The sequence below is a fragment of the Culex pipiens genome, chromosome 1, assembly GCF_016801865.2.
Source record: "Culex pipiens pallens isolate TS chromosome 1, TS_CPP_V2, whole genome shotgun sequence".
Taxonomy (NCBI): Eukaryota; Metazoa; Arthropoda; class Insecta; order Diptera; family Culicidae; genus Culex; species Culex pipiens.
In genome coordinates, this window is record NC_068937.1 from 23,006,383 (window position 1) to 23,021,830 (window position 15,448).

A 15,448-nucleotide genomic window follows, 5' to 3' on the forward strand; every position below is an offset into this window, starting at 1 on the left:
GGTGGCCGCCATGTTGAATTGCAAATTTTGGGCTGACAGGTGCAAGCTTTGGGATGGGTTCGCTTTGAGCAAGAAAATGCAAGCTCGTGTTTGGACAAGTCGGTGTTCAAAAATGTGCAAGCAAAATGTAATGGTTTGATGACGAGCGTGAGTCACGGAGTTAATCAAGTTTTTTTTAAATTTACTCAAAAAAATTTAAGCGTGTATTTGACAGCTCTTCACAAGATACACTGTTAATCGAAGATACATAAAACAATTAGTCAGATTTAGTCACAATCAACGTCATGGCACAATGTAAACAGAGTGCAATTCGTCAAAAGTTGACGTTTGACTTGACACTTCTAAGTAACTTCGATTTTGACATTATCTCAGTAATTTTCGAGGAGCATACTGTTTAGAGTGTTTTTGACAGTCCAAATTCCAGATAAAATGTGTAGAAACTTGTCCAAAGGGCGTAACCATGGATGTAAACAAACGGTCCATCCCACTTGCTTTAGTGATATCCATGGTTACGTCCTTTTGAAAAGTTTGTTTTGACGGAAAGCACGTTTACAAAACATATTTAAGCGTACATGTGACAGCTCGTAGCTACACTGTAAATCGAAGATTGCACGAACATCCAAAATCAGTCACATTCCGTCACAATCAATCCACCAAAATTTGACATAATATATCAAATAATGTTAAATTATGACAGCAAAACACACTTCTGAGTGAGTTTGATTCTGCAGAAATCTGAGTAACTTTGGTAGAGCGTGTAGTTTTAAATGTTCTAACAGTTCAATTTCAAGTAGATAAAACAATTTTTTTGCGTGTTTTGACAGTTTGCTAATACTGCAATCCACAATAACACGCTTATCCAAAATTAGCCCCTACAATCAAACTCAAAAACTGAAAAAAATCAACTCAAATCTGACAGCTGTCACTTCTAAGTAAGTTCGAATGTGTTGAAAGTTGAGTAAATTTCAAACAGCGTGTAGTTTAGTGTGTTTTGACAGTACAGTTGTTGCGTTCACGTAACAATTTCTTCATAATCGAACTCAGAATATAATGAAAAGTGAGTAAAATTTTGGAGAACTGTAAACAAATAGTGCATCCTGCTCACGTGAAATGATATATCATTAGTTACGAGCAGGATGCACTGTTTGTTTACATTTTGTCTTTGGCATTTTTAAATTGGTAGCTGGAGTAGTTTCAATTATGTCAAAATCGGAGTAATTCTAGATTAGCGTGCATTACATATTGTTCTGACAGTTCAATCTCAAATAAATGCAGGGTCATTACTATTCATAATTCGAATCTTTTATTTGAAAATGAACTGTCAAAAATAAAAACAAAAATCCTTTGATAACAGTTCCAACTCTGCACTGAGAAAAACAATCACCCTCAATTCAGTAGCACTCTGTTTACACTCCTCGCAATTGCCAAACAAATCGCTCACTGCGTTTAATCCCTGACAAAAGTCAATCAATTTAACCTTTCCATCGCGCGTCCGTCTGACCGTGAGAAACGTCAACGCTCGCGATCAAGACGTCAAAAAAAACAACGCTCTAATCTTTTTCCAACTTTTCAAATCCCCGAGCGCCGCACACCATCAGTCACAAATAACTTAATGGCTTTCGCCTGCTAATCTGCTTACCTTTCGATTCTCATTTTCATAATTGAAAAGTCAAAAATATTTGTATCGATTTTCGGGGTCCCGTGAGTCGTGACAACCTTTAATCTCCTTTTTCTCTTTCCTTGCACTGTCTTACCCCTCGCCACCGTCGATAACTGTCAATATTTCTTTTATTTTCTCGAATCCCGGTTCGAAGAGCTCGTTGCAAGAGTGTGTGTGTGTGAGGGGCGCGCGTTAAAAAATCATAAATAACCCTATAAAACGTTTAAAATTCACTGAAATAAAGCAAGCAACTCGGTTTTTTGAGTCGAGGGGCGAGGGGTAAGACACTCGAAAAAAAAATCACGCGCTGCCGTTGAAAAATTAATTAAAAAAGCAGAGGCTTTTCCTGCTGGGGGGAAGAGATAACATTGTGATGCTCGATGAAATTAATTGGACCAGCTAATGTGCGAGTGAGTGTTTTGGTCCGGAAGGTGCCAAAGAGGTACGTACCCCCCCACTCAATTGGGCACCTCGGTTGCCAAAGCAACGGTTAAAATTTAGTGATTTAGCTATCTGTTTTATGACTCTTTGGAGGGGGGAGCACCTCGCGGCCATAAATATTGTATAAATAAGACCGGCCGGAAGAAAAAATCCGAATTAGTTAGCTGACTTTGTTTCATATTTTTTATTATTATTTGAAGGAGGAGGACGGGGGGAGGCACCCCTCGCGTTCCGCGAGGGGCTACTAAAAACGCATTAAGGAGAGTTTAATTACAAATAAAAAGTGTAAAAGCGTTTGACTAACGCTGGGGTGCGGAAATGTGTTAAAAGAAAATTGACTAATTATACTACACTAGTAGGTCGTTAAGCGCTCATCCTAGTAGGCTAGAGAGAGAGGTGACGCGAGCGGGGACGCTCAAGGTTCTCACATTAAAGGTGGGCCCTCGGCAGCTGTCAGAGCGATGGCGAAAACAAAAGCGCTCTCGAAAAGGTGTCACTAATCTTCCTAAATCTAGGCGTTAATGGTTTTTCAGCGGTGGTTGCGGTGCTACCGAGTTTGACGGCCAACGGGGAGTCGTTTGAACTAATTGTGGACCCCTCGTTGGCAGTGTTGTTGTTGTTGTTGTCATCGCAGCTAGAAAGATGATGCTCGATAATTGTCTGTCGCGCGAAATTGGAAGCCATTGTGGCAAGATGGAGCGGTGGTTTTTTGCTTTTGAGGAAAGGGTTTGCTCTATTTTTCTAAACGGGTTTTGTGGTTAGGTTTTTTATGGGGTAGCTTGGGAAGAGTTTATGGATGAAACAAGTCAATTACTCAATCATTGTCGAGAACAAACTAGGTTAGCTGAGTGGTTTCTTGAGAATCACTGCTTAATAAGGTTTCTACAGACCAATAAAAAAAATGTACGTTCATTCTAAGAACATTTTAAAAATATTTCCGGAATTCCGCAGATTAGAATGGGTTTTTTTAGCAAAATTCTTTAAACTTTGCCTGATAAACCTATTTTGATTCTATAACATTTCATTGAAGAAAATTCTAAATTGCAATGACAAAAATATAATCTTGCTCAAAAAACGTTTCTCACAACAACATGTTTTATGAAATTATGAAAATTCTTAAAAACTCTTGTTTTATAAATTCAATAAAACACATGAAAAAACATCCCATTTTTTTTTAAATAAAAAAAACAAAATATTTTGATTATTTTTCTAGTTTATTCACCTTGTAAAAATAAATTTTGGTAAATTGGACCTTTTCAAAAAAAGAACTCGTCAAACTCTTGTTTATTAAATTCAATAAGACACCTGGAATAACATCCTGATTTATTTTAAATTAAAAAAATAACAGAATATTTTGAACTAGACAGCTTATTTTAAAAAAAATAAGTAAAATGTTTCAAATTTCGTATTAGCCGATGTGATTTATGTTTCTAGCTTATTTACTTTCTAAAAAGAAATTTTAATTTTAATTTCAGGCTTAGCTTACATTTCCGATGTATATATTGAAATTAATTTTAATTTATTACAAACTTGGAATATTTTTAATGAGTCTATATATCAAATTTTGAATAGTTGCTTTATGGGTGTTTTAGAATAAACCTAACTTAAAATGAATTCAAAAACACAAAAAAAGCAAAAAAACAAGAAAATTTGGTAGATTGGACTTAAAAAAATAGAATTCGTCAAAACTCTTGTTTTTTATAAATTGAATAAGACACCTGAAATAACATCATAACTAAAAGTTAATTGAAAAACACTCAAAAAAGCAAAAAAAAAAATCAAAATTTGGTAAATTCGACCTTTTCAAAAATAGAACTCCAGAAAAATTAACAATACGGATTTTCAAATTGCTTTTTTATTTCTTAGTTTTAGTAAGCTATTCAAGTTTCGTATAAACTGAGCCTTTCCAGGGGTGGAACAAATCGTCTAAAAACCGATAATGATTTTTACCTTTTTTGACGGTAATGTTCATGTTTATCGGCTCTAATGTCAAAAAAGGTAAATGTTATGATCGGTTCACTAGACGAATTGTCAAAATTGGAAGAATTTTACAGTCAGAATATGACAAATTTTAGCAAAATTCGCCCAGATCGTTATTTGAAAAAAGATTTTATGTCAAATGCGATAATTTTTTTGATGAACGTGAAAATAAACAAACTTATTCCGTTAAAATAATTAAATTTGAGTTTTTCGAGAACTTATCAAAAACAACTTTGCAGGTGCCTGCATCATTTTTAAAATTAAGCTAAATCAACAATTTTGACATTTATTGTTAAATTAAAAGTACTTTTTCGAAAGGTCCTATGGGCAATGGGTTTTACACACAGGACTATTTGAAAAAGTAAGCTTGAACTCATCCGCATGCTCAGACGGTTATATTGTTTTTTTTTGTTTTCAAATTAAATTAGTTAAGAAATGACTAAAAAATACTTTCAAAACTCTTTGATTTGGCGAAATTCACCAAGAAATAAGTTTAAAAAAACATTAAAAAATTACTCATTGGTTGAATTTTGACATAATTCGAGCGAAAAAAAAACTCAGAAATTAGCTATTTTTAATGATAGTATACAGAAAACTATTGTTTTGACAGCAATAACCAAGGGGCTAGTCAGCTCTAGTTGATTGATAAACATTTAAAAAATCCAGATTGATCAGGGTTTTCATTTTAAAATTATTTCGTCAAAAATGCAATTATCGCTTTGCACAAAAACGTTACTTTGCTGAAAACAAAAAGTGACAGTTTGTGTAAACAAATCTTACGAACTACTGTGTAAACATAACAGAAATGATCCGCTGCCTCAAAACCCGAAAATTGTTAAATCGAATCCAGCAATTGAGAATAAACGAGTTGCTTATTCGGAATATTGTGAGCGAATTTGAAAACAGTTGACTTCGGAGTAAATATTTTGAAATATGTCAACATTCATTTCACGGATACGCTGAAAAGATTTCTATTCGTGTAAAGGCACTCAAACGTCAAAATCTGGCCGTCAGATATTCAAATTCACGAATTTTTATTCGTTAGTTCGATTGGAGTTGTTTTCGAATTCACGATTCTACTTTTAATAATCAAGTGAATATCTACAACACAACTGCAACAACATTTTCTTTCTTCTGGAAAAGATCCGGCAGCAAGTTTGTACTGGTTTGACGTTTACTGATGGAGACGGCCGAAAAGTGAGCCTTTATCACTGTTCACATACATCGATATCGTACTAAGTGACCACCCCCTCGGGATTGCATCACGATTGACAGTTCAATTTGACACTTCACCCGTTGTCAACATTGCACGCACAACAAAGTTAGACAACTTTTGGGTTGTTATCTTCCTTTTCAATCTGTCACATTCTCCGGAAATCCCGGCACTCACCGTTACTGCACAGGCTCGAGTTATCCATATCGTCGCTGTCGCTGTCCTGATCGTGGTCGTGATCGTCCCCGGCCATCTGCTGCTGGTGGTGGTGGTGCAGGGCGGCCAGGTGATGCTGCGCGGCAGGCGACAGTCCGCCGGGCCCGCCCGCTCCCTGATGGTGGTGGGCGGCCGCCAGATGGGCCAGGTGGTGGTGTCCCTGCATCAGGCTCAGATCCCGCGGGCCCGGACTGGGCGTCCGGCCCTCGCTACTGCTGCCGTTGACGCTGTCCGCGCCGCCACCTCCCCGTCGATCATCGCTTCCGCCATTCTGGTTCTGGTGGTGGTGGTGGTGCTGGGTCTGGCTGCCGGCCAGGATGTCGGTTATCATGAACCGTGACCGCGGAGGCTGCAGCACGGCCATCGAGTTGCGCTGCACCGGTACCGTCATGCCGCCGCCCCCACCGGTGATATCCGACAGGCTGTTAATCTTGGTTAGCTCGAAGGGGCTTTCGCCCGGGATATGCCACTGGAGCACGATTTTGACTGCTTTGGCTGGGCACGAGTCCCAAGGGCAATACAGAATAGGTGTTCCTTGACGTTACACACTGCAGTTCCGGTGAGGTTCACCGGTTCGTGATCTTCCGATCTTCACAATCACTCAAGATCGCGCACGCGATCGTTCACCAATTCTTCCCACCTTTGCACTAGCGATCTTGATCTCTCGCTGACACTGTACGATCGTGTATTCAAATTCCACTAATCCATCCAGCTCATGGCTTGCTCTTCAAATTTATCACACAAACACACGCACTTCCGGCGGTTGGTCACTCGCGCGATCACTTGCTCAAAGTAGGCGACGAACGCGCAAATGTCAACACAACGCTCGCGGTTGACAGTTCCTCAAGGGGGTCGACACTCCACCGCGAAAGAACAGAAACAAGAAAGCAAAAAGGGCTCCCGAAAAAACCGAGGTGCCGCGACTGTAGACACTGAAACACTCGTCCGCTCACGGAACAAACACGCACATGTTCTATCGATCAGCGTTAAACGTACACTAAAAAGGCAGCATTTTCCAAGCGTCAATACAACCGAGCTCTCTGCCGCACCAGAAAACCGGATCCGGCCCCGCACCTCTTCCACTGTATTGGTGTGCGAAGAGCACGAGAGAGGAGGGACGCGGGCGCAACACGCACACAATGCGAGCGAAAAATCGCTCGCGCTCTCAAAAACCGGATTCTCGGGCGCAATCGAGCAAAAACAGAGTAGGCGCTCTCCCGAAAGATGGAAGAGTGGAAGGAGTAACGCGCGATACATAAGCTTGCTGAGCTCACGCACACACGCTCGCGGAAAGCAAACAAAAGCAAGCTCGCCGAGAGCCACTCGCCACGCCCAGCGTAGATAGTTACGAGAGGGAATCGGTTAATCTTTAAGTGGGCGTGGTAAAGCTTTATTTACATAGAGCTCACCAACACAGCCGCGGCTCCTCTTCAATTTCCGCTGCGATGCTCTCGAGGAAGATATCTTTCATCCCCGAAACACCGCTCGGCGGCGGTGTGAGTGAGACGGGCTCGTTAGCGAGCCGTGTGCGTGAGCGAAACGGCCGACCGCCTAAATATCCTTATTCTTTTCGTAAGCCGTCATGTTTTCCCTCAATTTGCGCTATTAACTCTCCGCTCTCCCTTCCTCTTTGCTTCCCACACAATGTTTCGAGGGGGGGGGTAAAATAACAGCTTAGGAAAAGTTTTTCCCGTCGTCGCCTCCTGCGATGCTCGAGGCAAAGAGCCTCAGAGGACCGGGAAAATGGCTCCGGAAAAAGGCATGCCAACAGCAAAATAACGAAACCTAACCTAAAATAAAACGGAAAATTGCTCCCCGACACACATTTTAGGGAGTAAGAGGGGGAGAGGGTGTCATCTTGCTGCTTTTAAAACTACCCTCTAGCAAGCAGCAAGGAGACACTCCGGTGACATAAAAGGTATAATTTAAATTTTAAATTGTGAAAAACAGAGGAATTAATGAAGCTGGGCTGGGTGGCGATGGTGGTGGTGTCGCAAGTGTCATCAACGTCAAACGAGAGGCGCGAATGCTTAATGACATTTTTGTTTCCAGCCCCGCGAGGACGAAAACATGTTTTTGCTGTGTGTGTCTGTCGAGCTGTCAGAGTGTCGAGAGGGGTGAGAGGTGTGGGGAAATAAAAGGAAATTGGGCTGGCGGTGTTGTTTTTTGGCACCATGGATTAATTTGACCGGTGACGGTGTAGTTACTCTTATTTTGAGGGGTTTTGTTACCCATGAAAAGCTTGACTTGAAAAAATATAAAATAAAAACAATTCAAAAAGTGTTCATGTGGTTTATGGATGGTCCATTTTTCAAGGGAATATTGCCGAATAGGTTTCTGAATTATTTAGAAAAATGAATTAAAAATCTATTTTAAATCCTTTGCGGTCAAACAAAGGGTCATTGTACTCAGAAAAATAAGCTTCATCGTTATCAACAATAATATCACCAATTAGAGCTAAGTTTTAGGACCCAATTGTGTCAAATCAATGTTTAGTACATTTAAAATTCGGCTAGTGGAAAATTATAAAATAAGCTGATGTTAACAATCATCTATGCCAAATCGATGGTCCAATAAAGAAAATTATTTTTTTTTTGCTTTTTAGTGTTTGAAATAAACTCCTGTTTTTTTATTTGTTTTGATTAGGTCTAATGATTATTTTTGCGATTTAGCGGAAGCCGCGTAATCTTGTTAAATTTGGTAAACTCCGTGAAATGCCACGAAATTTGGAATAATTGATTGTCGAATTGCTTCTCAGTGTATTTGAACTATCTTAAATTCAATCCTTCTGCATGGCCAATTTATAACTTATGTTTGAAGGTATTGTTTTCATTTTGTTTAAAATACAAAAATGTTTTTAGAAAAGAAAAGCATTTTATTTTTTAGGAATTTTCAAAAACAACTGCAAAAAGCTGCCGTATTAAATTTTGTCTAATTTTTTTAAATATACTCATATTTTTCGTTTGCTGAAAACCATGACAACAAACCCTATTTGATTTCACTTATCGTACTGATTGTTCTTTTGGTGAATATTATGTTAATGATGTGCTTAATTTTTGAGATATTTGAGCAAATTTATTGTATCAGTAAAATAAGGATAACTGAATCGAGAAATTAAAAGTGCAACATGGAGTTAAACTTTCTGTCAAGCTGCTGTGAAGTATTCCATGACAGCTGCGAAAGTTTCACTCCATGTTACCGGCTCACATCTCTCTTTTTAATTTCTCGATAGTAAATTCAACAGATAAAAATCTTATGGAATTTCACAAAGTTGAAAAAATTGTTATTGTGTGTCAAAGGTTATGTTTTGTACTCGAACTTCTGCTAACTTTCCTGTACACAATTATTAAAAATTAACATTTTTTTGCGTTAATTTTAAGCACATTTTTCAGTACCGTGAAATAGCCGTGAAATGCAAATATTTTTTTATTGGCATGCCGTGATTTTTTTTGCCGAGAAAAATCACTAACCCTAGTTTTGATTTTTCTTTTAACATTACTCATACATTTTTTCGTCCTTCTCTAAAGGTGTGTCTGAAACAGTACCATTTACCGTTAAGTGACGGCTCAGCAAACTACACGCACTTTCAAGATCACTCAGTTTTCGTCTCTCTCAAGGAGCTATTACACTACGGCAATCAAACAAACAAACTCGCACTTTTTAACAGTTTGCCCGCTTTGTTTGTTTGCCTGGATATGTTTGTACAAACGTCAGCCTGCATACATTTTGCCTTGTTTGCGAGTTTGCCGCAAACAAGTTTGCGAGTTTGGCAAACTGTCAAACACGAAAAAGTGCTAGTTTGTTTGTTTGTTTGCGGTAGTGTAATGGCTCCTTCAGAATTCAACGAAAATGGAGTGAAGTTTACCCAGATCTGAGTAAATTTCAATTAAATCTGACAGATGCCCCATTTACTCATTTCTGAGTAGGTCCGGTTTTGGCAAAAACTGGATGATTTCAAATTGAGTGTACGAAATACCCTCAAATTTTAATGTATAAATAATTTAATATAAAGGTCATAATTGAAAAGGAAATCATCTGAAAATCAAAGAAATTAAAAAAAACTTTTTTTTTTATTTTTCATAAGATCAAATTGCATGAATAAAGGAAATTATTTATAATATTTGATTCGCATACGGTCCTTTGATCCTTATTGAAGAACTCGCTCTTAAAAAGTTTAGTCATGCACTGGCAAAGGATTTTTCTAAAAGTATTTTTTTATGACTTAGAATCTCTGTGAAACGAAGTTTTAACAATATCACGTATTTGAAACAATGCAATTGGAAAATACGGCAACCCTGTTTTAAGGGTTTAGAAATCCGAATGGCATGAATTTAGATGAAAATTAATAAATAAGAATGACTAATTTTACAGTGTATTTTTAATATTGAATGATCCAGCAACCCTACATAGCCAACTGTCAATATCATCTTTTTGTGAGATTTTGTAAATTTTAATTCTTGTCAAATTGGCATCCAAAAGATTTTTCACAGACTTCAAAAGACTTTCTCGCATTCTGGGAACACTGCTCAGGGAAATCAAATATGGCTGATGATGATGATGAATAAAAAGTCCGTGAAAAAGTACCTGGAAGGTATTTTTTTGTATTGTTTTAATGATTTTAAAATACGAAAATATTTCATTTGAAGTCAACATTTAAAATTTGAACATTTTCCTTGATTTCAAATCGCATCAAAAAAAGTTGTGTTAAAATTTGATTCCGGATATTTAAAAAAAATAACTTGTTTAAAATGTGTATTTTTTTTTCTCAAATAGAAATTACCAATTTTTAGTACTGTCATCGAGCCCATAAACCCTCAGACCCCCTTCCATTTATTAAATTGCTACGTCATTTGTGGATGACTGCTAAATGCTTCATCTACAAACTGTCATGCCAGAGATTCAGAAAAATATTCACAAATATTAATAAATTACAACAATTTAACTAAATAGTCTGGAAAAGCAGTCAACAAGAAAAAGGTAAAGCGCTATCCACAAACGACGTAGCATTTTAGAGGGGAGGGGTTGGTTTGACGGATTGTTACGATCCGTACAATATTATTGGATTTTTTTATGGGAAAATGCTACGAGGGAGGGAAAAAGTATTAAATCCTCCGAAAAATCTACACCATTTATCGCTAACACCTAAAAGTTTGTTTTTGGACAAAGAATCAATCCAAAATAAATTTTTTTCATAGGTAAAGTGTATTTAGGGGTTGTTCACAAGCTACGTTAACACTTTTTACATTTAGAAATTTAGTATTATGTTAAAAATTGTATGTTTCTGGAAAATAATAATCTTATGTTAACAATTTTGAACAGTGTTCCCACGAGCCTAAGCCATCGGCTAGGCTAGGTTCATTTTTCTGGTTCAGGTTCACACCACACGTCGGCAAGCATCGTCGGCTCAGGCTCACTGAGTGCCGTGAGCCATGGTTCATTTGGTTCAAACCAGGCGAGGCTAGCCAAAATGAACCATTGGCTTGAACCTGATCAAAGAATGTTAGGCTAAACGGCAAGCTTTGTTACACCGTAGTATGCTCAAACCGTAACATTGTTACACCGCAACATTCGTTACACCATAGTTTGGTTACAATGTAACATTGTTACACCGCAACATTCGTTACACCGTAGTTTGATAACACCGTAACATTATTACACCGTATCATTGCTACACCGTAACATTGTTACACCGTAACATTATTACACCGTAACATTATTACACCGTATCATTGCTACACCGTAACATTATTACACCGTAACATTATTACACCGTATCATTGCTACACCGTAACATTATTACACCGTAACATTGTTACGGTGTAACGAATGTTGCGGTGTAACAATGTAACGGTGTAACGAATATTACGGTGTAACGAATGGAACGGTGTAACGAATGTTGTGGTGTAACAATGTTACGATGTAATTGTTACGATGTAATCATACTACGGTGTAACAATGTTACGGTGTAATGAATGTTGCGGTGTAACAATGTTACGGTGTAACGAATATTACGGTGTAACGAATGATGCGGTGTAACGAATGTTAGGGTGTAATGAATGTTACATTGTAGCATTGCTACACTATATTACTATTATTCCTATGGTTTTCATTAGCCTGGTTAGCCTGGCTAAAGCCATGGTTCATGGTTCACTGAACCAGGATTGAACCACAAAGGGAGGCTTAAGCCGAACCAAGTTTATAGATGAACCTAGCCTAACCGGTTCATTTGGGAACTCTGATTTTGAATAATGTTGCCACTTATTTCGAATGTGGTAGGTTTCGCCGAATGGACATTTCGCTGAATAAAAAAAAAGATTGAAATTAAAGGCAAACAAAAATATAAAAACACTAAAATTACCAAAAGCTAAAACAAAGAACGATTCATGTTTCACAGAATGCAAAAACTCACAGAAGTATTCACAAACCCATGTTTAACAGAATGCAAAAACTCATAAAAATATTCCCAAACCCTAATTTAGTACTTTTTTTACTTTTTTTTTATCCATTTCTTTTTCTTTTTATTTTTCCTTTTTCGTTTTCTCTTATTTTTAATTCGGCGAAATGTCCATTCGGCGAAACGACATTCGGTGAAATGTCCCACACCCATTTCAAGGTTATAATGATAAAAAGAAAAACACTTAATTTTGACAGGATAAAGATTTGGTGCAATTTCCATCAAATTTTGCGATTCTCTCAAATACTTCAGATAGATACCTAGCTTCGTAAAGCTTCTTTTGACAAGTTTTCTGTTGAAAACGCTTTTTAGAAGCTGTAACCAAAATGCTGATGAGTTAACATAAGGTTCCAAATAAAATTAGGTGCCTTTCTTCCAATATTTTTTATTGTCTTGATCCAAAATATTTTCCGAACCTTTCGTCCCTCGATTAGAACCTTAGTCCATGTGTAGTGAAATGGAAAAACAATAAAGTACAGACTTGATTATCCGAAGGTTTGTATGGGACTTCGGATAATGGAATCACGAAAAACAAAATTGTTTTTCGTATTTTTTCATTTTCTTACTTTTAACATCAAATTCGAGTTCCGCGACCCCATTTTAGTCAATTTTGAGTGGTTGATTGCTTATTTAATTGAAAATTGCATTTTTTCAATATTTCATAACCCCCATTTTTGCCACCATCTTGAATTTAAAAATTCTAAATCAATTAAGAGTAGTTAAGGGGTTATACTAAAGCTCAACAACAAAAATAAGACATCGAAAAAAATTGTTTTCGTGATTCGATTATCCGAAGTTTCGATTATCCGAAGTGAAATTTTGCCAAAGCCTTCGGATAATCGAGTCTGGACTGTAATTTCAGATAAAATCTATCAAATTTAGGTTTATAGTTTTCCAAGAAAATGTTGTTAAATGATCAACCTGTTTTTAATTTGTGACTGAATTTGAACAAATTGAAAAAGAAAAAGAAATTATTGTCGTATTTTCCTCTAAACGTACTGTAAATATGTGTTGGAAGTTGATAAACAATTATTCAATGATATTTTTTTGTAGGCTGGTTTAATTTTCAAATAATTTTAAAATGCATGATTTCAAGATTATTCTTGAATTGAATTAAATCCTAGTATTTTGCAGTTGGATCTTTTCTAAGTTCACTAGAATTTTAAAAGAAAACATGTTTACTGATGAAGATCAAATTGTTATAATTTATAGCTCTAAATACACACAAGTTGAGTTTTCAACTTTTCAGCGATAATTAAGGTTTTATTAATTAGTAAAATCGACAGTCATTGAACCATTATCGCTCAAAAAGTACCTCTGCCACATATTTCCATCAAAAACTGTAAGTGCATAAATTACCTGCGGAAAATAGTCCAATATGCCGTATTCAATCTCATTTTACCCTCCATTAAGCAAATTGCAAAAGATATGAAAAAATAAATGTAAAAACAATCAACCCAACCAAAAGAACCGTCATTATTCGCAATTTCATCCCATTTAGAGCAAAAGTAGCAACCGAAAACAATTCGCGCAATGCAAACCACCTTAAAAATTGCACATGCTGGCCAAAATCCGCCATGATTGCTCATTAAAGCATGCAAATTTTTAATTACACGTTTCACCAAAACACCACCCGTTGGGGGGGTTGTACCCAACCAAACAAAAATAATTTACCAGTGGGAGGTACCCACCACTCTCAAAAATCGGCTCCTCTTCGTACGAAAAATTTCGTGTAATTGATACGTTGAGAAATTTGCTTCCTTTTTTTTGCTTATTTTATTTCCCTGTTTGAACGTCACTTAACCCACCTCCCTCGTCTGCAATTCTGTTTTGGTGGGTGTTGCCATCTTTTCAGGACCACCCCATCCCATCACCACCACCCTCGAACCACGTGGAATCACTTCCGATTTTTCCTCCTCCAGCAGCTCGCCCAAAAGTGTGTAAGAGAGTGAAGAGTGAATAATTGCTCCCTCCTCGTCAAATGGGCTCGAAATGAGCTGGTGGGGGAAATTGATCTCTTTTTGCTTCCTTTATTTTTCCACCAATACACTTGCACACATTTTCAACAGCCACCCTCCGAGATTTTTTGAGGATGGGTGTTGGAATTTGAAATATTTATTCAAATAATCAACCGTAATTACTTCCTCTGGCGCTGCCACTTTTGAGGAAGAGGAGTGGAGAGGAAAAACATGCCACTTTTCACAAATTGAAACGAACACTTGTAATGCACTTAGCCCTTTTGCTTTCCTTTTTAATTTTGACGTTCAGGACTGACAGTTTGACGGTAGAACTTGAACAATTGAAATGTTTTTTTTTTAGCAAAATTACACTTTCAACATTAATAAAAAGTTTAAAACTGATTTTGAAATGAATCTTGAAAAAACATTATTGCTGCCTTTCTTGACAGCTCGTTCCAAGGGGATTATAGTTGATCCATCACAAATTGTTGACAATTATTTGATTTTGCTTGAAAGTAATAAAAAATCGCTGTATGTAAAAATGTGCATGTGGCTTAAGGATCGTATTGTGCAAAATAAATTTAAAATTGTGAACACAAACTGACAATCCCAACGAAAATTATTAAAAGTTTATAATTTTTAAGAACTTTGTGCAATGTTCTTTGTTACTGTGGTCATGTGTAACATAGTCACCTGCACCTTTTTTATTTTATTTGTTAACAAAAAAAATGGATTGCGCAAAAAAAAGTTTTGTAAATATTTTTATTGGAATCGTTAGAGCATTTCACAATGTTTTTATTTGATGAACTTTGAAAATCTTTCAGTATTTGCTAAGATTCCTCTTTGTTTTTCTCCTGGAAGTTATATCTCCTCAGCAATCAGTGTGGACAAATTTTGAACGTGTTGGAAAAATTTGCAGCTTTTTTGAGCTTTCATAAATTGTCTAGCTTGGTGTTGACTTTTACACAAGGATCTGAAACGCATGCAGTTTTCTGAAGTCACCGCCAGAGGCGCTGTCAATATTGTTTACGTGTGGTTTTTGAAAAGGTCGTATGAAATTATTATTTTTCCATACATAATTATTTTTCCAAATTATTTTTTTGTGAGTATCCACTATCTTTTGCAGATATATTTGAGATAATTACAAGTATTACGTAAATTTCCCCACATTTAACAATTCTAATATCAAAATATTACAAAGTTTTACTTGACCATCCAAGTAATATATCACAATACACTCAAATCCCGATGGTTTGTCACCAACTGTTGTCAAACGAACGGGGTCACTTTTTAGTTTGACACCCCTTTTACACGGAGTTCACACACACTACCAAACGTTTGTTTTGAAAGTGTGTGTGAGCGCCGTGTACAAAGTGACAGTTCGTCACTTTTTAGTTTGACTTTGACCAACCAACAAACACAAAAGTGTCAAACGAAAAAGTGACCAACCACCGGATTATGAGAACGATTTGATGTTTTCGGCGAAATTGTACACAGTAAAAAATTGTGTAAATTTCAAAGCTATA

At 36.9% G+C, this 15,448-nt stretch overlaps 2 protein-coding genes across 2 annotated transcripts in view; both read right to left on the reverse strand.

Annotated features, from left to right (window-relative positions):
• The window catches only part of LOC120420178 (homeobox protein B-H1), a 41,708-nt gene extending 35,192 nt beyond the window's left edge, over window positions 1–6,516 (reverse strand). The window contains exon 1 of the mRNA XM_039583151.2: window positions 5,472–6,516. Coding sequence (XP_039439085.1) covers window positions 5,472–5,901 — 430 coding nt within the window. The 5' untranslated portion in view covers window positions 5,902–6,516. The remainder of the gene's footprint in view (window positions 1–5,471) is intronic.
• The window catches only part of LOC120420190 (iron-sulfur cluster assembly 2 homolog, mitochondrial), a 454,760-nt gene that overhangs the window by 320,025 nt on the left and 119,287 nt on the right, over window positions 1–15,448 (reverse strand). The window lies entirely within an intron of this gene.